Source organism: Rhamphochromis longiceps, linkage group LG10 (assembly GCF_057381845.1).
Source record: "Rhamphochromis longiceps isolate RC_006_pf linkage group LG10, R_longiceps_female_GT1.1, whole genome shotgun sequence".
In the NCBI taxonomy this organism is placed as follows: domain Eukaryota; kingdom Metazoa; phylum Chordata; class Actinopteri; order Cichliformes; family Cichlidae; genus Rhamphochromis; species Rhamphochromis longiceps.
Window position 1 is genome coordinate 18,467,948 of NC_140566.1, and position 22,558 is coordinate 18,490,505.

At 38.8% G+C, this 22,558-nt stretch overlaps 2 protein-coding genes across 6 annotated transcripts in view; both read right to left on the reverse strand.

The window, feature by feature from the left end:
• Positions 1–402: 402 nt before the first annotated feature.
• map3k7cl (map3k7 C-terminal like) lies at positions 403–13,964 on the reverse strand. Of its 4 annotated transcripts, none has more exons than XM_085420688.1 (5): positions 13,422–13,964; positions 12,347–12,428; positions 7,320–7,390; positions 6,188–6,303; positions 403–1,276 (listed from the first exon to the last, which is right to left on the reverse strand). In XM_085420688.1, exons 2-5 carry the CDS (start codon positions 12,420–12,422, stop codon positions 1,096–1,098), a joined length of 444 nt encoding a protein of 147 aa, XP_085276814.1. In that variant the 5' UTR covers positions 12,423–12,428; positions 13,422–13,964; the 3' UTR covers positions 403–1,095. The 4 variants fall into 4 exon arrangements, with proteins under 4 accessions (XP_085276814.1, XP_085276813.1, XP_085276816.1 ...); XM_085420687.1 differs by having other exon boundaries at positions 12,347–12,457; positions 13,422–13,962; XM_085420690.1 differs by having other exon boundaries at positions 7,320–7,378; positions 13,422–13,961.
• Positions 13,965–17,162: 3,198 nt separating this feature from the next.
• The window catches only part of grik1a (glutamate receptor, ionotropic, kainate 1a), a 36,678-nt gene continuing 31,282 nt past the window's right edge, over positions 17,163–22,558 (reverse strand). Inside the window, exons 15-17 of one of the 2 annotated variants that reach the window (XM_085420692.1) lie at positions 21,371–21,621; positions 20,491–20,659; positions 17,605–17,743 (exon numbers count right to left, since the gene is read on the reverse strand). In XM_085420692.1, coding sequence (XP_085276818.1) covers positions 20,534–20,659; positions 21,371–21,621 — 377 coding nt within the window. In that variant the 3' untranslated portion in view covers positions 17,605–17,743; positions 20,491–20,533. Of the gene's footprint in view, positions 17,744–20,490; positions 20,660–21,370; positions 21,622–22,558 lie in introns of both variants that reach the window. The other variant, XM_085420691.1, reaches the window with a different exon arrangement.

Genomic DNA, 22,558 nt, shown 5'->3' on the forward strand with positions numbered 1-22,558 from the left:
TATGTGTCAGCAACTTTTACTGGCCAAGAAAATACTGATGAAATTGCTGTGATAGGAGGTGAAAAGTCATGACGTCAGACAATGGTGTGAATGTTACTGTAGACAATGGGTTTTCTGTAAACAAAAGGGACAGCTTCAGTGAATGGAGGAGCTACAGCAGTGCAAAACTACAAAGTGCTGTTTCTAATATCACATGATTTGGAGAAACAGGGAAGCCTGTCAAGAGTCAAACCAGCCAATCAGATGACAGTTTCATAACTCCAGAATGATCTAATCTTGACATAAAAAAACAATCTAGTTCCCTTTTCTTTGTAATCACTATGGACATAAAAACACACACATAACACTGGCTTGGAGAAATGAAAATAGGGAACTGATGCGAGTGTCAAAATAAAACACATTTTATTTGTATGAGGACAATAACCAACAGTTCGTCATGCTGTACATTTCCCTGTTTCTACTACATACACTACCTCAAAAAAAAAAGAAAAAAAAGAAAATGTACAAGTCTTACAGTGTTGTGTTGCAGCATATACTGTGAAATACTTAGTCACCCATTATATTTCTGTTCTTCACAAATACTTATATTTTCCAGATGCTTGACAGTGTGTGAAACATTCATCCATGAGCTGGGTGTAGGAGAGAGGGAGAGGAGGTTAAACACTCCTTAAATAAAATACTTGGACCACATCGTACCACCTTTGGCTCCCTCAGCAGATCTCAGACAAAACATTTGAGTCTCCACCGGACCTAAGACAGATATCAGAGTCACAGCAACTGACTATGTATGGAAATATTGTATTTTTAGATTTTCCACTGGCAACCAGGAGGGTTATGCATAATCATATAGAGACAAAGCAGTACCCAGTTAACTGGCAGTGTGTAATAGCTTGGTGGAATCACTAAAACAACTTGATAACTGCATGTATGTGGTTCAAACAAATGACTCAGACATGAATAGAAACCACAGCTTTCTGTGTAATTAGCTGATTCACAGACTGTGACTGCGTAAAACGAGCACTAGCTGAGTATTTGTTCCTGGTTCCTGGCCCTAGTGTCAGCTTAGAGTCTGGTGGTCTTAGGTTCTGGCCGAGGTCACGAGGAGTCTTGCCTCGTTCGATTGTTAACGCAGAGCCTTTCCAGCTGCTTAGCACGCTCTTTATGGACTGTGACCAAGGTGCGGTTCTCCTCTGTCAGACGCCGAAACTCCTCCTCCAAATGGGCGATCTCCATGGCAACCTTCTCATCCTCCACCATTTCCGCCAGCAACTTGCGCCTAAATGGATGAATGGGAAAATGTTAACAGCCAGTTATTGACATCCAAGAATAAACTCGGTTTGAGGCAGGGAAATACCCAGGAAAGGTTCCCAGTTCATGGAAAAGTCAGATTTCTCAAATTCATGCAGATGAGCATTTTCGAGTACTCAGCTTTTTGGTTACTTGGGGGGGAAGCCAAAATAAACACAGAAACAATGCAAACTCACAGGAAGGACCAAGAGGGGAAATCACTCACAGACCTGAAAAAATAACTAACATTTTTATGTGGAAGTAAATACTGTGTATTATTCACAACATTTTCCACATATAGGAAAATATAGTTTGTTGATGAGTGGTATAAATGCAGATAACAAAGTATGTTGAGCGCTCCAAGGCTTATGTGCCACAGATCAAAGATCTATCTGTGCATAAGTACATTATTATTGGCTCCCTGAACAAAAAGACTTCATGGTCATGATGGCACTGAAATGGATTGAAATCAAAATAAATGTTTTAAAGATCACAGTTTATTAACTTAAACTTACAGTGTGTAAATTTTTTCACTGCTAAATGTCAGTAGGATTCAGATTGCAGTCATAATCCTAGCTATGTGGCTGGTTTAGGATAAACATGTTTTAATCAGCCAAGAAAGATGCAAAACATTAAATTGAGCCTGTACCTCATATCGGTAGTTCTCGGTAGATAGAGGAAAAACTATCTGTGTAGATTGTCAGTCCACTGTTTACTTCAGCTGTCAATGCATCCACATTTATTTACACTGGAAAAGGCTGTAAAACTTTGTGAAAGGAGTCCAATAGAGGTCAATGAGTCAGAGCTCATTGTTGACCATTCATACTGAGATGAGTTATTGTGGATATTTGAATTTTTCTGTCAGTAACACTGCTGTTTTTGCTAATGTTAGCCTCTGTTAGCCAATGTTAGTTGCTATTAGCCAGGACTGGTGAAACTGTCTTTGAAGTGGACGTAACTTTGTTGCACTCTGGGATTTAGTGAATAAATTCTCATACAATGTGAGAGTTTAATCAATTTGTTTATCGGTGGGAAAGTGTGATTTTTTTTTAAGTTCCTAGCATTAGCTGGTATAATGTTAGCTTATAATCAGCTGTTGTTGTTTAGCCTGTTGTCAGCTGTCTAATCTACTGACAATAAGTAATTGCGACAATATTGGGAATAAATAAGTATTTTTATGCATGTTTTTATGTGTTAGAGCCTTGACTTCAATTTGGGAGATTAGGCTGGAAGGAAGAGGTAGAAAGAGGATAATATTTTATTAAGAGGCCAGTGGTGTTGTCTCTGTCCTTTATGACAGAGACAACGGGGACTCCTCTGACAATAAAACATAGGTATAATGAGTCATATCTTGAGTCTGAAGGTGCAAGCATGGATCAAATGTCCCTGCATGGCACACAAATGCCTTTGACTTCTCCTCTGCCTACTACGTATGTGGCCGGTCTCTAGCCACATATGTAAAACAGCACGAGCGGGAAGAGAGATGTCCTTTCCAGGCACTGTATTCAAATATGGTAGAGGAACATGGTGGCTACCACAAACCCGCTCCTATGTATTTTTAATAGATTTCTTTTACATTTGGAGAATGCATCCGTTTTTTGGAAGATGTAAATAAACTCTGTTCCATCCTTTGTATTCTATTAAATAACATAAAAAATACTGATGGCACCTCCGAGAGCTACTCTTTTCAATAAAACCTCATCCCTTTCTAATGTTTTCTTCAGGCATAATGATGTATACAGAAATAAAATCTTTCTCTGCCCACTGGAACGCTTATTCCAGTCCATGTGGGCTCACAATAACCTCCTAAACCAAATATAAATACTATCCTCAATAAAGCTACCCGAACTGAAACACTGTAGAGCAGGTTTAGACGGCGTGATCTGACTTCCTTTGGCGAAAAAAAAACGAACAGCCTTTGGACTTTGAAAGACATTGTCAGCAGTACTGCATGGACATGCTATGTGTACAGTGTGGTACTACGTGTAATGCCCTGACATCTATGAATGTATGTGAGTGTTGTATTACAGCTACTATTAGGTTACAGAACAGCAACAAAAGAAAAAAAAAAGAAAAATGATATGTATTATCCACAACAGGTAGAGTGAGGAGTTTTAATGGGATAAAAGCATTAAGTGAGAAGCATACTTAACTGAGAGTAGTAGTGGACTTTAAATTGTTGAAATGCTGGTATTAGGGAAGCTCTGGTATACACTGAGGTCTTGGATCACACTCTAAAACAGGTCTGCACAATTTATTTCCTGAACAAAATGTGTGAGCCACAAACAAAGAAACTGGTTGAAAATATGATGCAAGTACGAAAGTATGCAAAGTATGATGAAAGCATGTACAGCCACACTCTTTTTTTTCAGTTCCTTAGACTAAATCAGACTGAAAATTGATCTGAATTAGTAAGCAAAACTTTTAGGATGCTTTGTTGCTTGAATAAAAAGAGCAAAGTGCTTATGGTTCCTGCAGTATTACAATATGATGTTTCACAAAGGCTTAATATCTCAATTGACCTGTCTGTATGGTAGTGTGTATGAACTAAAGCAATACTGTATGTGTCAACCGAGTTTGTATGTTGGGACATGAACGCTTTCTTACTGGGTAGTTTAATCTAAAATGTGAAGTACTTTTAAATCATGTGTAAGTGCTATACATACAAATAAACTTATTATTAAAGCATCTGTTTGTTACTTTTGTGTACCAAAGTTTATAAAAATTGGGGGGGAGGGGGCGATATCTCACACACTGTCTGAGATATTGGCTATAAAACCAGTTTTGTCAGCTCCTCTATCTTGCATAATCTGCCATGTCACGATTTCATCACACGCAAAAAAAAAAAACCCAACAAAAAACCAAAGCCCCAATATTAGTCAAAGAACTTTTTGTAAACTCTTGTATTTCCCTTTGACCAACTTTGAACCTTTTTGTGTATCTTACTGGAATAAGGCTAAATCCACTGGCAACAAAAACACTGAACGTAGAGATGATCTAGAAACTGGAAGGTAAATGAAATATGAATTCCATCAAACTAGTGTGTACTTGTCTGAGAATGACTAAAAGGAGCAGTACGTCCTGGAAAATCCCTCCCCACTGTGTTAAAGCGTTGTTCCTGTAGTCATCCTTGCAAAACTTCACTGTATGTCTCAAGCCCTCCTCTTTCTGTGTGCACTTCCCCATAAAGGAAGTATTGTATGATGTATTTCTCTTAATGCTCAGAATAGAGAGTAAGCATATCCTCCTTTTGGTGAAAAAAACATTTCTATTAATGAGAAGTTTCAACATCAGGAAAATCTTATGCCGTAAACACAAAGTACTGACTTAATGTCAATGAAAGCTTTTAGCTTAATTTGCAATAGTTTTTAAAGCCGACATATACTGATTCTAAAACTTCTTCAATGACAGAACTAATGGGGGTGTTAATGTTAAAATTAAGCTTGATAAGTAGTGTTTGAATAAGTACTGTTGTTGTTTCAGGTTTAGATTTTGTTTTTTAGGGATATGTTTGTGTGGTTTAGAAGATTGTGAAGGTTTAAGTGGAGCAGGCATCCATGACTGTGGAGCTGAAGGAGTCCTGGCTAGTGCTCATGTTCAGGATTGTGGCTCGTATGTTAAAAACCGGTTCTTCCTGTATGTGCATGTTGTATCTAACACATGAATGTAACCCAACATGAGATCTCTGTCTCTTAAAACACAATATGTAAATATAGTGTTTAAGTTCTTTTGGTTATCTAAACCAAACTAGATCATGTGGACTGACTTTCTGAGTTTGTTTCTAAAATTAGGGCTGGTTGTATAAAGTGTATTTAACTTAAAGAAGTATACAGGCTCATTTATTTTGGTGTATCGCTACTTTCATGTAACTTATTTACTGCAAACTCAAAATAAATTAGTATAACTTGCACCTCATTTTTTGCAGGTATTTATTTATTTTTGAGGACAACAGTGTGCACATTTTTAAAGTTAAGTCACCATATCAAATTTTATAGTATAGCATTACAAAGCAGATTGTCGTGTAGTATAAATGTGACCGTGAATGTCTCCGACTGCTAGCGTGAAGAAACAGGAGTTTCTACCAGCCTTACCCACCTCGTCTAGATTCAAGGCTAAGTCGGAGTCTGCATGCTGTTCTCTATTTAGGAACTGTGAAGTGGTTTCGGTTGTGTCAGTGCATGTCTGTGTGTGTATGTAGGTGTGGTGGTGGGGTAAGAGTAAGGCCCATGAAAATCCCACTGCTAAAACTACCCGCAGCTGCTGGGGACACAGGGTGCATTGTCAACTGCGTGCGTGTAACACATCCCCACTTTTATGCCAACATACAATGAGTTTGTGTATTAAAGCTTACAATAGTTCTTGTTCAATTAAACCTGACCAGAGCTGCACTTTATGTAATATCCTCCCAGTAGATGATTCTGAACTAATCAAAGAAACCTAGCACACTGTAATTTTCGCATGTGCTTGATGTTGTTTCTAACAAAATTAGAAAGAATTAAATTAAAAAACAAAAATGGAAATATACACCTGAAAGTCTTAAATTATCACCCTTTAAAACAACATGTTAAGGGAAATGCTCTTGATGGTTTCCATGCAAAATACTGTATACAGGCTATTAACTGTGCCATCTGGTGGACATGTTGATCCAAAATACTTTGCAGTTCTATTTTTAGTGAATGTAATGCTATAGTGGGAATTGAACTCCTAAATCTTTGGAGAGTTCGGAGAGATTTAAGCAATAATTCGACCTCAGTAGTACACGTCCTGGCACTCTAATTTGGAGTGAGATACGCTGCGCAAAGTCGAAGCTCCCTGTCACAAGGAGCTTCGACTTTGTATTTTAACATGGCTTAAAAGGGTTGCTGCGATTAACATGGAAGCGACTGTACTAGTGCCTTACTTGCGATCCTCGAGCACAGCAATCTCATTTTTGACCTGGTGGAACTCTCTTGCCATCCTGCAGTGTTCCTTGTACACCTGAACGCTCTCTCTCAGAGACACACAAGGAGGCACTGGCTGCAAAAGGTCAGAGAGAAATAAAAGATGTAAAGCATGCAACATGAGAGAGATGAAGTATTAGTTCTGAATCATATCAGAGTATGGTACGCCGTGTCCTTTACGGTTTCTTGGAATTTGAGCCGTCAGTTTTGTTGTTGGCTGTCTCAACAACAGTCCAAAAGAGTAAATCTGCTTTAAAATCATCATATCTGAGAAGAACATTTAGTTAGCAGCCAATTAGATTAATTTAATTCTTTCAGCTTGAGTAAATTTATTTTTTATAACCACTAAAATCCTGTCTTAAATAAGGCAGAAGGTCCCACAAGTTATCCTTTTAATATGTGTATATTGTGTAAACAAGAAAACACTTTCCAAACTTTCCAAAGCCTCTTCTTTGTATGTAGTGTGTAATAATACACTGTCTGAAAGCTATATTTAATGGTCTGGTACCATTATCATTTGATACTCTTGTTGTTTTGGTACTCCACATACAATTTATGTGCCCCTGTCAATGATACTCGATGAAGGATAATTCAATGACAACACTAACCGTATGGGGAGGGCAAAGAGTGAATTGGGTTTTTGTTTTGTTTTTTCAATTTACAGAGGTTGATTACTACAACCCAGGTTGGTTCATATTTAAAGATTCAACTGCTTCCCTGACTACAATGGAGATTTGAAGGAAAATCCCAGCAGTATCCAATTTATTTGTAACCAGCAATGTCCAATGTATGTTTTTTTCTTTTCAACTGTTGTTTATTTTCTATTCTATTTTTTACATATTTTCTGATCTGCTTTTTTTACCTCAGTAAAAATGTTGTCGGAGAAATTGTGTAGTATTTATAGATGTAACTTTGTACAATATGGAGCAAATAACAATGACAACAGTGAGATTAAAGCAATTTAATGAAATCCACATGCAGTGCTATACATTCTTAGCTTTGTGAATTTTCTGCTGTATTCATCCTCTTGTGTGCTGTACTGCAAACAAATGCATCAGTACTGCTGTAGGATGCAGCATGGTGAACAGATACCTGTAGCCGCTGTTCAAGATCTGGGAAAGTCTGGGAGAGGTCCTCCACATCTTTTACATCTGTTGAGACATCTTTCATTTAGAATTAATTAGAGTAAAAATGTTACAATGTTGCGCAACATAATGTTGTAACATTACAAAATAATGTTACAATTCATTTATAGCAAAAGAAAGCTTGTCACAGTGAAATTGTAGATTTTCAAATGATATAAAACTTATAACATTATACTACCTTTGCCACCTAGTAGAAGTATAGATCTACTAGAGTCTACTAGATGTAAACAGAAAACACTGTAAAGAAAACTGAAAAAACAAAAGAATTTAAATGATAAAAAACTGTTCAGAATAGCACAGAGGTTTTGTGTATTTTATTTAGTGCTAATTGCTGTATTAATGATGCATTAACATACTGTATACCACATGTAAATCTGAGATGGTGATGCGAATTTACACTGCTTAGTATTCCAATATGTAAAATGCTTCTTCAGAGAAGTTATACGTTTAGCTGAAAATCCTAAAAATAAGTAACCGCGGTAACTGCAGATGTCAGATAATTTTAATTGCCCGAAACCTACAACATTTTCACCTGAAATACACTGAAGTAAAAGTAAAAGTATGAATGAGCTCAACTTTGGTGTCATTTTGACCAAAATATGTCATTTGACTTTAAACAAATCTCTAGACCTGCCTTTATCCATGGAAAATATGATAAAATTAGAAATATTTTTGTCTCAGAGTGATGCTGAAAAACTAAAACGTATACCCTACTTTTAGGCTTAACTACCTGTTATCTGGCTGTTCTAAAACCTCAATGAAAAGCCTTCGGTTGAGCCTGTAAAATCCTGTTGAAATCCCTGAATGATGACGTATTGTCATATCTTCAGTGTCTCACTGTACTGTGTTACTTTGCTCTCAGAATGAAGGCTTACTTTATGTTCCTAGAGTTTCTAAAAGTAGAATGGGAGTCAGAGCCTTCAGCTATCAAGCTATCAGGACTCTCCTGTGGAACCAGCTCCCAGTGTGGGTTCAGGAGACAGACACCCTCTCTGCTTTTACGATTACACTTTTCTTGTCTGCTGTCTCCCATAGTTTGCATTTTGTTCTGCAGTTGTTCATGATTCCTCACCGTTCCTGTTTTCTATCTTTTCTTCCCCCTCATCTCCAGCTGTTCACAGCAGGACCAGCCCGGTTCTCTCAGAAGTCTCTTCCTGTTACTGATCACTGTCACCCAGTGCTGATTTCCTTCCTTCTGATACTCACATATATCAGGTCTTATCATAATTCATCTACAGAAGCTTGGAATTTGCACAGAACTAATAATTTTCCAACAACTGCAAAATCAAGAACTGTATGAACTTTCTAAATGATCAAACCTTGAAGACAAACAATGCACGGTTTATCATTTCACCTGCTGTTGGTGAAGGACAGTCTGAAGCATAAGGCCTCTCTTAAAAAAAAAAAAAAGAAAGTGTGAATGAAAACTTGTAATCTTAAACTCTGCATGGTAACATTAATGGCTAAATTTAGTGCCAGTAAAGTAAGAATGTGTCAATATTATTATTGTTATTGCTTTTTTAGTTATAACTTTTTATAACTTTTCCCATAAAAAGACAGATAACAGTGTTTTCCTTGGATGTGCCACTTGTTCTACAGGCTTTCCTCCGGCTCATAAAATGGCCAAAATTGAAACACTATATGGGTCTCTTGTATGACACCACAACATAGCAACATAGTGCTGCACTTATAAATGAGCCACGTCCTCTTACTGAACAGGAGTAATGAGATGTCAGGTTGAAAGACAGGCAGGATAAGAATACAGAGGGACATCTATGTGGCAGGCAGACAAACAAAGTAAGCAGGGCAAACAAAGTAAGCAGAACAAACAGACCACATGTATAGACAGCGAGTGGTTTAGATAAATAGGAAGCCAGACAGAAACAGACAGGTTGTCTGCCCCAGCTTCTGCCCTGATAGTAATGCCCCCCTGGAGTTGTGGAACACATGTGGAGAATCCCAGGATGATGCAACCTTCTAAAAGCAGGAGAATTAGACGGCCTGCCAAAAACCATGGGGGCAATTATGATGTGGAATAAATACAGTTCTCATGCTTAGAATTGACACAGTGTGGGGTTATAACTATGCCAGGCATGAAGCCATGAAAGGCCTAGGGGATGATCCCCAAACAGAGCACAGCTCTTAGCCCCCTTGCTGAGAAACATGAGTTCAAAGACACAACAACATGATTGCCAAGGGAAGATCCAAAGTTGGACTTTGGAGGTTTAGAGTCTGAGCAGCTCCAGAGCTACACCTACGTACAGCAAAGACCTCTGTGACCATTCATCCATCCATCCATATATGTTATCCTCATAATATCCTCATGAGAACCATCCTATTCATTTATGTCCTCTGTAATAAACAATTGTTTTTGGTCTATATCTTTTGACTTATTTGAGCTATCCTAATAAGATGGACTAAATAGAGGACACTCTGGTCTTTCCATTGATATCTCATGCGTTTGGGTGGCCTCTTTTAGCTCCATAGAGAAAGGAAATCACAAAAAACATTCAATGGGAAGATTCATTTTTCCTCAGTTATCAGGAGGATATGAATGATAATGGATATTGATATAGTATAATGAAAAAAATGATAATTCAGGAAGAGACACTGAATTACAAGCAGATGATCATGAGACGATCGGTCTCTGTTGAAAGACATATTTGAGTATCTGCTTTCTTCTGTGGCCTCATCTTGTTTCCTAAGAGAAAGACAAGGGATTTGGGGGGATCAGAGGGTGGAGCTGGACTGGAACTGTTAACTGCTTATAAATTTAGACCAGTGTTCTAAAAGCTGAACAGTGAATCAGGCAGCGGGACACTGTTAGTATTAGAGAGGAAACCCGACTCTGGCATTGCATAGTTGCAGCTGCTGTCCCAGTGCCTGGCCCCACTGCAGTAAAATATCCTGACAGACAGCACCTAGAACCATAGGTAGTGTAGGTGTTTGTATGTGTGTGTTACTTAGGGACAAAGACAACTGTTTATGTTTGTACTAATAAATGATGGAATATTATACGGACTATCAGCTGACTTGTATATGTTTGCGCATGCAGATGCATGCAAGCACACAGCTGCACATACACAAACGCGTGTGATTTTTTCTTTCTTTAATATGCTATGGTCATACAGAAATAGAGAGAGCACCTGTCTCAGTTACAGTGTAGAAGAATGAAGACAGTTAAAGTCACAGGGTGTGCGGGTTGTATCATTCACATGTTCCCCACATACTGGAAATGCAGTGAAAGTTGAACCTCGGGATTTATTTGGTGTTGAATGCTATATACGTAACTATCCTCAAAATAATGTGTTAACTTCATTTTCGGATACTGCAACACAGATTTGTGCGTGTGTCATTCGATAGCTGGTGTTGTGTTTGTTAAATTTAACAGTTACATAAAAAAATACAAAGTAAACATTTACATCTGTTTACAGTTACCGTGAGATAAATGTAGACTGATTACATTTATTAATTCAATTTTTTGTGATTACACAGGTGCAGTAATCCAAGTACTTGTAGAATTTAACATGTTACCATTACTTTGCAGTTTTTTGGCTGTGCAAGGAATCCTTCCAAAAAATGAAATAGCAAAGCTATCGTAGCTAGGCTGACAGATAGGCTTACATTTTGACAATTTTTCATTTGGCCTTTTCTATGAAAATTTGCTTTCCAAGTCAGGGTCATGGGGGAGGTGGAGCCTATTCCACCAGTAACTGGGCTAGAGGTGCTTTAAATCCTGGGCAGGTTGCCAGGCCATCACAAGGCTAACACAGGTAGTCACATTCACAACATTAAACCTAGCAAGCATGTCTTAGGACTGTGGAGGGAAGCTGGAGAGAACCTACTTGCCTACTTCACACAGCAGGCTGCTAGTCTCTAAACCAGGATCTTCTTGGTGAAATGAAACAGTGCTAACTGTTGCACCAAACTGCTACTAATCTCCACCTGCCAATCAAATAAATCCTAAATGGTCTAAACAACCTGCCAGTGCTATACCCGAAGCATTTGAACATATGTGTGCATTTGCTATGATTAGAGTGATGTAAATTTCCTTAGCTTATAGTACTCCTCATAGTACTCAGTAATGCACGTGGAGGGCACATCCACAGTTAGTGCCCTTGTAATGTAGTGTTGGACTGAGGTCTGTACAATGACAACAAATTGCTGATAGATAACCATAACACTGGCATACTCTCCAGAATCAATACCCACTATGCACTGCTGAACCACAATTCCTGCCATTTTCTGTGTCATCTGCATTGATCATTTTAGAGAGTAGAGACAGAGGTGCTCACAGACTTGTGACGGAGGTTACACGTTACAAGCTCATAAAAACTGGAAGGCACGCAACCACCTCAAAACAATGAAAATGCACACACACTGGAAGTACTGATGTGCACCAGAAACTATAAGCTCATCATAAAACTGTGTTATTTTACCTTGTGGATACATAGCTTTGGACAATGTGATATATATTTGTTCTTATGCTGCTTTTTAGTGTGTTTTAAGCTCTTGGGAGAAACATACAGCACTGACCGTACTGGAGGATAATGTAACTCCTCAATCTATAACAGATTCACACTTTTGTCTATACATGAAGTCAGCATTTTTTAGAGTAAGGGTGGTAAAGGTAAGGTTTGATTTGACAGCTGTATAACTCACATTTAACCATCCCTGATGGAATAGCACCTGCACAGGCCCACATGCACACCATCTGTGGCAAACCTGAGGAAACACCTAGACTACAGCCTACAGCATCTGAAAGTTGTTGTTATTTCTGTTTTCTCACAAATTAAAATAATTTGTTATAAAAAATAAAGTGACTGTTAAATTATTGAAATGATTAAAAAGATTGCTTACATTGACAACAGAAGTTATCGGTAACGTGTTATCATTTTTAAAGTAACTTTCCAAATTCAGTGAACTAAGCATAATATGAGTGTGCACCTACAGTATGTATTTGTGTGTGTTTACCTGAGTTGTCATCAAGGCTGAAGGCAATTCTAACTTCAGATTTATCAGGAGACACTCTTCTGGTTGAGGTGATCATTTATCCCTTTGTAAGGTCACAGGCACACAACAAAGCTGTTAACACAAGCCAAATGACCCCATGAGAGACAAGTGATGATGCTACAATGACACAGTTAGTTAATCAGCTAATAAGAAATAAAAAAATCCGAATAGACTGTTAATAAATTCAGAGATTCTAACTGAAAGTAGTTTCCAGCTTCATGAATGTAGCAGTTTCCATCTTTTCAATGTTTTATGATGTGAAATTTGCATTTTCTTGATTTTAAATGTCTCCTTCTGTCTAAGAAATTCAAAGGCATAATTTTTTTAACTGTTTCCACATCTCAGCTTATTCAGCAGATCAGCAGATTAATCGGTAGTAAGACCAGGAATGTAGAACTAGAAATTTTCTATCTGCCATGGAACGCACAAACTCTTTTTTATCCCAGCATATTAATGTGATTTTACCTCACCAGAGAAACTAAACACTGAACTCAGCAGGTGTACAGCAAACCCTTTGATATTAAAACCACTACAAAGGAGCCCTATCAGAGCACACACACACACACACACACACACACACACACACACACACACACACACACACACATACAGGCACACAGCCGTCGGTTTCATCATGCATTTGGAGTAGCTGTGGGATTAAATAATTTGGGAGCTTTGACAGACTGGCTCTGAGGTCTGGATTTTGCATTCCGCTTTCCAGTGAATGTACTGGCTTTTTATAACAGTGCGTTTGCCTGCTTTAACCCTGGTACACTCACTGTCTCAGCCAACACACCTCAGTGACCTTCTACTGCAAAGAAACATTCTTTCAAACCATAATGCGTCCTTCTGTAGGGAAACAGAAGGTCCGATTTTGGCGACAGATCAACACAGGTGATGCATCTAAATGCAACCGTATTATACGTTATTTAATCAAAACTGTGATGGAGACTATAGGATATTCCATAAATATGCACCTCTTCTGCACGCACCCAACAGTTGAAATGCACCGTCTGTGCCAACAAGTCATTATTACCTGAAGCAGCAAGAATTCGACGCAGAAAAGTCAGTGTTAAAGTTTTAAATCAGGTAGCAGTGTGAGTCCTCAACACCGATTCGGTCCGCTTCCCGTGAGGTCAATGTTGAGGTCTCTTCAGAAGAAAGGCGTCTCAGCCGTCAATCCGCAAATCCCAGCAAAGATGGCACCACTGTCTCTTCGAGAGCTTACCTCCGCTATCTTGAGACTATAACTCTATTATTTTGTAATTATCAAAGTTTACGTTTTCCAGCACGTAGCCAAGGCGTCAATACATTAGTGACAGTCAGAGGGACTCCAGCAGCTCATGTTTGCGCAGGCATGTGCACGTTATCCACAGAGCCACGCAGCGAAGAGCAACACAGGGCGCAGGCAGAGGAGGAATGCCGTCCGCTGTCCCCCTGTGGCGGCCCGGGCCCAATTAAAAGTCTCAGATGACATGACTTTAGCCCGCAAAAATGCCCATAGCTGCGGCACTGCTATGAGTGACACGGTCACACCGCTCGGATGGTGTTGGGCTTTGCAATAGCTGTGCAGTGAGGCAGTTGTTCAGAACGAGCATCTCGTGTTATGATAGCTCATGTGGACGACAAAACAGGGCATCCTTGTGTGTTTATATTTTGATTTATGGGGTTGCAGTAGCCTCCAGCTCAAACCTAAAAGGGTTAGGTGATACACTGTTTAGGTGCACCTAATACCTGTATACCTAACAGTATACAAAACATGTTTTGTATACTGGTAGTGGATAAGGGTTAAGTTAATATTACATTGTGCTTTAGAATGATATATGCTTTTTTTATTGTATTAGATACAAATTAAAAGTTGGGGTTTCATCATCCCATCGTTGTCAGAGAATTAAAGGGAAAACTGTGTATCTAGAAATATCTGTGCTGTGACCCAGTAGCATAGGGACCATTTAAAAGCCAAAAAGCCATTTAGACATAGAGAGTTTTTACCGGAGAACCAATTTTTAATGAAGCTTTCAAATGTAAAATGCTTTACTGAAAATGCATAAAGAGGGGTCCTAAATCGGACGCTAACTATAAATCCCAGCATATTTATAATATGCGCCAGATAAAGCTTGAGTCTGCAAAGTCTATTTAAGAAAAAATAAATAAATAACTGAACGTCCCGTGTAAGAACTGCAGAGGTTTTCAAAAGTTTTCAGTTTTTTATTCACAAGCCCAGTTCCCCTGCACACCAGCAGATGGCAGCATTCACCCTGGATTTTTGCAGCCAGGACTTCACATAGCAGGAGAGAAAGGCAGGCGCAGGGAGGGAGAAACAGAAGGGGATAGATAAATAATGCTCTGCGCCTCTAAGAGTCCTCCTCCCTCTCGTTTGTCTTCATTGACAGGAAGGTTGACAGAGATGTGCCTTATCAGCCCCAGAGACTGTTCATTACATTGTGATGGATGGGACGCACTCAAATGTCTGTGCCTCTTTTATTCCGCAGTCATTATTTAGATTTGGGCCTTCTGTACTTGCATGTACAGTTAAGAGCTTTATATTGTAATACATGGACAAAGTCTGACAGGTCTGAAGGACTTAAATTGGTGAGAAACAAGCTTTTCTCCAGAAATGTGATGAAATCAAATTTAAACTTTGTCCTGCTGAGTTTTTCCTGTTCTTTGTTAAAGACTCTCAAAACCACCTTAGAGAAAGTGCATTCTACTTCTCCATTTTGGCATTGAATGGAAAACAGCAGGCTCTGTAATTTACCCTTTTTTTTATTTGTTTTCTGAAGGCTTTCTGACAGCTTTCTTCTTCCCCCACAACTTCAAACTTACTGACAGCAAAAACAGACAGACGCCACAATCCCTTCATGTCTCCACATCTCTCTTTCACCTCCCCAGGTTGAGAGCTCTGTGCTTTGAGATCATTGCGACGAAGAGTTTAAGCCAGAGACAACAGAGCATTAGTCAGGTGAGGACATCCTGGCTTAGCAATAACGGTCAGTTTAGCAGCATGCCAAGGTTGGAGTTGTAATCCATGGCCTCATTCGTGATGGATTAGATAATGATAAAAAAAAAATACTGCCTTTGGTTTTGATTAAGAATTATGGGGTTAGGAGATTAGGGGCAACCAAACGCTACGTTGGACTGAGCCCAATCCCAGAATTAATCTGAATACCAAAAAAGAGAAAACTCATTACATGAAGAGATTAAGAAACGCTTGGTCGAATTCTCTCAAGATACACACAAACCAGCATACAGAGTCTACAGAGAGAAACGACAGCACAAAACCTCTGACTCCAACAATTTATAAGCTATTTACAGCATTTAGTGCTCTGTCCTGTTTGAAATGTCATTGCATTAGCTGCTAAGATCAGGGAAGTGAAGGTCAGTTTTGAATGTCCTGACATTATCAAGACTTAAACTTTAAGATGATCCATTAACAGTTTGTCTTAGTTTCTGTCCCCTTGGAATTGCTTCCTTACTATCATTTGGTTTGTAATATTCTGGAGTTAACTCTAAAACCGATTGCAGTAATGTTTATACAATAACTGAAAGAAAGGAACAGCAGATGGCTTCAGGCACAAAGGTGGACAGAGCACACACCCAGCTAGAGTTCAGGGCAGGTGAGCGGAAAGCCTCAAATGGTAAAAGGAGGACACAGTCATGAAAAGTACACAGGTTGGGTAAGAGCTGGTTATTCAGTCTTTGATCTTAAAAAAAAGTCCAAGAGGACAGGAACAAAAGTTGATATGGGGAAGCTTTGACTGTAATGTGGGGACAGACCAAAAGGGGAATGAGAGTTGGATTTGTCAGTAAAGACTTTGTTGTCACATATGTTAATCAGTGCTGTGCCGGGGTATCAGTTTGATGTGTGTCAAGTGTCAAAGTTGGTATCCTTCACCGTGTCCTCAGGAGTAGAGTTCCAGCAGGGGTGCGTGAATTAGTTAGTAATGCTGAGAGATAATACTGCTGAGGCTCCTAAGAACATTTTCATCAGCATAATCCTCACCTGTCAGTTGAGACATCTCTTGTTTGAGTAAGAGAGGGGAATAAAGACACACTGAATGTGTACAGTAGTCAAACAATATTAAATTTAAATGAAGCTGTCATAAGCCTCCATCCCTAAAACCAAGCTTTTATAAAGAATACTAATGGGAATATTCTGTATTTCCAAAATATAGGCTTTTATTAATTTTATGGTTCAGTCTGAGGCTTGGTGCTGTAAATTCTAAATCTGCTGATGGGTCTACTGCAGCGTGTATGTCAAGCTTAAAATGTACTTAAATGTAACAAATCTCATTGTGGCATGCAAACATCCACTGGGATCTACTGTCACTCCTGGAAGACACGATTTCTCCTCACGTTGTCAAATTTGACAAAGACACGCTGAAAAAAAGGAGGCTTATTGAAAAACAAGACTGTTACTCTCAAGGGAAGGAAAAAACTGTGTTTGTCTTTGACCTCCTTACAGCTTACAGCATTATAAAACGTCCTTTTCACTTTGTCCTTCCATTCTCCCTGTATTATATTCTTTTTTCTGATCCATCTCCGGGATGACATCATGATCACAGGTGTTTGTAAGGAGTCTGTGTGTGTGTCTGTGTGTCAGGATTGATGTTTGAGATGCTGGTACTGGAAGGCTATAAAACAGCAGGTGTGTTTGTGTCTTTCCTTAGAGGTCGTTATCTCTTTTCGCAGGTCAGCGTTGGCTCAGCAATCCTCCCTGAAGCTACTTCAGTGTGTGCCTACAAGAAACGCACACACACTGCTGCCAGCAAGAAACGAGAGCAAGAAATCATTTAAAACCATTTAAAAAAATGCAAAAGTCTTTTTATTGTTAAAATCAGTGAATTTTTGTCATTAAACGATGGGAGGTTCTATAAAGTCTGCAGATTCAACTCTGCGGACGCCTTAACCCAAACTACAGCCATGAGGGAACATCGATGGTTTGCACTATGACAGGGATTTCATTCTTGCGGTCATCACCTGTTTTAACATTATTAATGTTGATACAAGGCTAAAGTGTTGTCAACTACATTTACGGTACAGTATTTAATGCGTTATCCATACACAAGCAGTCTACAGGTGCTCAGGAAATAACGTCATAGCTGCTGGTGGCCCACACAAAAAAATAAGAGAACTGGAAAATGATCAGATACCAGTCTCTGCATTTCCATTTCTTTTCTGATTCAAAGCTTAAGTGTTGGAATCTCGTCTCGCTCCCTCCCTCTTTGAAGTACGTTTGGGTTGACAGAAGATGCAAGCGGACCTCGCACCGCCGTGAGGTCGTGACCTCCTCCGGATGCCTTTGTAACACTGCAGGGAGATCCCCAAGTCTTCCATCACGGCGCTAAAAGACACACACTGCCAGAGAGATAAAGAATTAAAGGCCGGAGTTAAGACACCAAAATAAACTGATTTCCAGTAGATACATGCTACTAGGAGTTTGGGTGAAGATGAATTAGAGAACTGGTTTGAGTCAGGTGACCAGGAATGGGAAAACTCACATATATTGTAAATTTTCTCTGAAAGAGTTGTGAAACATTTATAAACTCTGTTGTCTCATCATGAAAACCAATTACTGACAGAGATAAAGCACAGTGTCTGCTGTGCATTCTATTGCAGGGAGCTATGGATTTATAGTATGGTAATCATTTGAAATTATAAAAAAGTAGGCCATCTGAAATGAAAAGCCTCAGGCTTATCTGAATCTGTAGAACAGTACATTGCATTGAACACATTAATCTTCAATCGCAGTTATTTGCCTTTTATTTTGCCCTACTCTGGATGACGTGCTCATGAAATCATAATTCACAGCAGAAAGTCATCCAGTTTTTATCTGCTGAGCTTTACAACATAGAAGAAAACCTTCCTGTTCCATCCTTGGGCTTCGGGCTTCTTGATCTAGTATGGGTTTCCTATGAATACCAGAAAAAACTTCTTCTTTTTTGACCTGAACAACTGACAATTCAAGTTTTTTGGTGACTAGTTGTAAAAACAAAATCATACCTGATTACAACAACAACAACAAAAAAGTTATATTTACTTTACTTGTGAAAACACCAATTTATCACTGGATATGCATACATTAAATACAATGTTCATTCTTGTATAATTTAAGTATCTTATCAATTTACTAAGTAGGTTATAGGATATGCACTAGTTGCATGCACCGACTGTATGCCCTGTAACAGTAGTAAAGTTATTAATTCACAGTAGTAGTTAATATTTGCATTCACTCTCATACTGCCTTTCAGAGAAGAAAAGGAACACAAGGTCAGTCCAGGGATAAAGTGAAAATTATTTTCCTCTGCAATACCATCCATCATTTCCTCGCTGAGAATTCTCTGCAGTAATATAAGTTATTAATGAAAGGACGACTTTACTTCTGGCCCCGGATTTGTGTCAAGGGACATCTTAACTCAACACATTGTTCAGTCACTGCTATCCTAACCTCAGCCAACCAAACCAGTCTACTAATGAGCTTAATGAGGAGGAAATATTCAAATGAGTTTTCCTATCTTTTGATTTCCCAAAAGGCATTGAGAGTATACACAAAAGTCTACTGAGACTACACTGCCAAAAGAAAGGGTACTTAACCAGAGTGAAGAAAACATCAGTAGGGAAGACCGGGGATAGTTGTAACATTTTTGACATTTCTGTCTGTAAATTGGAGCTCTTTTAAGGTGGTGGATTCAAAATGTAATGCAAAGTATTTACATGTCTCTGCTATTAAATAGTGCAGCTATTTTCTCTGCAGCACAATTACTCATTACATGGTATGGCCTCAAACACAAAGAGTGAAGTGTTGCAATTAACCCCTAACCTACAACTCTTGCACCAACTTTTGAACATAACAATGAAGCTGAAAAAATGTAGTTGTGCGCCAGTATCGCAATTCCGTCGCAATGTCCATGGGAAGAAATACTTTTTTTCATGGCCTTGGTGTGGTTTGCATAGTGCTTCAGAAAGATGAGGAAATCTGTTTCTCGCACCCATCCTGATTTATTTCCACTACCAATACTTCCTACTGCCCATCTCTGACAAAGTGGTCTGCATAACGTATGTGTGGGAGCACAAACATTGGAGGAATTGTGTTGCCAATGGCATTAACCGCATATACAAAGGTGACCAGTGAACCTCTCTGCTGATGTCGTTGCCCCAACTTGTTTAATATAAGTTAAAGTAGTAGTGTGGTAAGTTGTAACATTTGCATTATTGTTACAACTAACCCAGATTTTTTCTTTTACAAATGACCCAGACTCCTATAGCCATGAACTAGCTAACATTACAGCCAACGGCTAAAACATTAGCACTAAAGACCTACACAGAATATATCCCCATAGACATACAAATAACATGATTTAGGTTTGATGAGTTTAACTGCAAAGCAGATAATGCTATTAAACGTTGAAATAAAGTTTAAAAAAATTACTATTTATCTTCTTAGATTGTCTGTGTTTGCCAAAATGTGCTAATTTTTCACATGTGATAGAAGAACTGAATCGGGCATGTACAGGATGAATCACATCATTTGAAACTTGGCCCTGATTGGAGAAATTGGAAGTCTTACAACTGACCCACATTACAACTATCCCCGGTCTCCCCTATAGTGCCACACTTAATGCACATTGTAAAACTAGTTGCTATAATTTAAAGCTATATTGAATTTTTAGGATTTTTAGACTCCACATTACCAAAAATGTGCAACTATTTTGAGTGCTTTCTGGAACGGAGGCTGTATTTTAAGGCTCTAATCATTAATTTGCTCCTTACAGATAAGAAACAGCATACAAATGAGAGGGGAGGGCAAGTCATCACGGAGACACGCCAGCACGATGCCACAGAAACCACTTGCAAGTACTGTAAACCCAACTACTGAAATTGTACTGTTAAGTTTCTAGAGAACTATATAATTTTATTAAGCTCTGCATGAGGGAGGGTGGTGGGAGCACTTTGGAAATAAACAAGCACTTTGCAGGTACACGCTGAAGGAAAAAAGGGTCAACTATAGAAATGATTAAGGATTAGGTGACGCTGAAGGTTGAAGGTTTAGCTATGCTGGCATATTTTGGGAACAGTGGCAGGGAGAAGGACACCCGGTTACAAACCTATCAATAAGAGTGAGCATGTGTTGTATTTGTGTTGTCATGGCTACTCAGTGTCATCGCCCAGTAGCCTGCCACTCTCTAGATCTGTAGATAAGGAAGTGCCAGAGGAGGAGGTGGAGCCACGGCGCTGAAACTGACGAGACTGCACCCCATAAAAGAAACAAAATGCCTGATGCAAAGAAAAAAAAGGGATGGATGAGAAAAGATAACACAGAAAAACTTGAAAAAAAATATTCTGATAATAAATAACAATATGGAAACAACATGAAAGAAAGAAAAATAAGGCAGACTGAAAACACGAATCATGCGCATGGCATTGTTGATCTTTCATGATATAATACTGCCTTTGTTACGTGTGAAATGGTATGCTTTTCTTGAGAAATATATTTGTTACCTCCAAAAAGAAGATTAAAATCATGTGAACTGAAGGATAATCCAGTACTGATATTTGTAGTATATAAAAAAAACACCCCACACAGACCTTTGTGTTTTATTTGACTACAATTTCTAGTTGTATCAAAACCTAGCATTCACTGTGTCAAAGCAATAAGTCACAAATCATTCTAATGACTGTCTAGCCAAGACACCGGCAGCAATTGCAAATTTTAATTTGAGTAATATCACTCAGATGAGCCATTGATTTCAACAAAAAAACATACCTTCCAACACGCAGAATGAGGAATGAACAAAATTTTGCTCGTTGTCAGTGCATACTTCCAGACATTAATCACTTCTGCTTTTAAACGATCTACAGAAAAACTAGGTCTTTTCTAAAAAAAGAAAAGAAAAAAAACCCAACCCTCTACTCAGAGCAAAATGTAACCTTTAATCTGGTCATTTCGCATCATCACACAGCAGTTTATAGCATCACCTCACTTACCTCCTCTATGTCGGCGTTCCTGCGGGCCTTGTAGATGAACTCTCCAATGGCCACGAACACAGAGAGAACCAGACCGGCAGCCAGGACAATGAAGATACCGCCAATGTTTTCCACGCCCAAGGCATTGGCTTCCTTGTTGTCCTCTTCTGGACAGCCGTTTCCTCTCCACCACTTCTCTTTCATCATGTGCAGCTTCCCTTCCTCCTGGAGCTGAAGGATGGCAATGGTCACTTTATCCCTGTAAGGAGAACCTGGTGAGAGGGAGGGTAGAAAAACGTTTTTAAAGTCAATCTTTACAGTTTACATCACTACATTTATATGCCACTATTTGCTCATTATTATTTGTTGACGAATACCATTATCTAGCATTAAATATCCATGCTATTAAATTGGATATAAATATTTATTGTGTTTTTCTGAAGTAGTATTTTTTTTTTTCAGAAACAGCAACAGTCCCCAGAACTGGAGCCTTACTTTTATGTGACATAAGACTCAGTCATAACCTTGCAGACATAACATGCAAAAAAAATATGTCACATGCAAGTCAAAACATGTCCTGCATGTGCTTCGTCTGCCCTTTTAAAAAAATCATTCCTATGTGATGGGGAGGGCACATTCTCATGTTAAAGCAGAATTTATCTGAGTGATCTAAGTCTGTAATACTAAGTGATGAAGATTATTTTCCACCTGATTCACCATAATTTCATTAGCAGAACAGGAATAATAATAACAATTAGCTGCAACTCCACCCACATGCATGTGAACATGATGGCAATCACCACTTGCATGAGACTCTGCACATTTTTATTTTATTTTCCTACGCGTTTGAGATGACAAGAAACTAAAAATTCTAAAAACTAAACACTGCCAATATCTTTCTTTCTCCAGCCGCTAAATTTGGAAGGTATTTTTTGCGTGCGAGAACAGTGTGTCACACCTTTTGGCCTGTGAGAAGTGCTGCAAAAGAGTTGTGTTTAGTTTGCGAAGAAAGAAGGAACATGGCTACAGGCTGCACACAAGATTTCCCAGAATAACTATTTTGTCTGTACTACACTGGGCTTTTCAGGTTGACCAGCTCTGGAAGAAGACTTTTTTCCTTGTTTGTCCTTTCTGTTGTTGTTTTGCCTTGTTGGAGCTTACATTGCAGTATACAGAGTTTTGTACATTTTTATTGAGTAAAACTAGTCG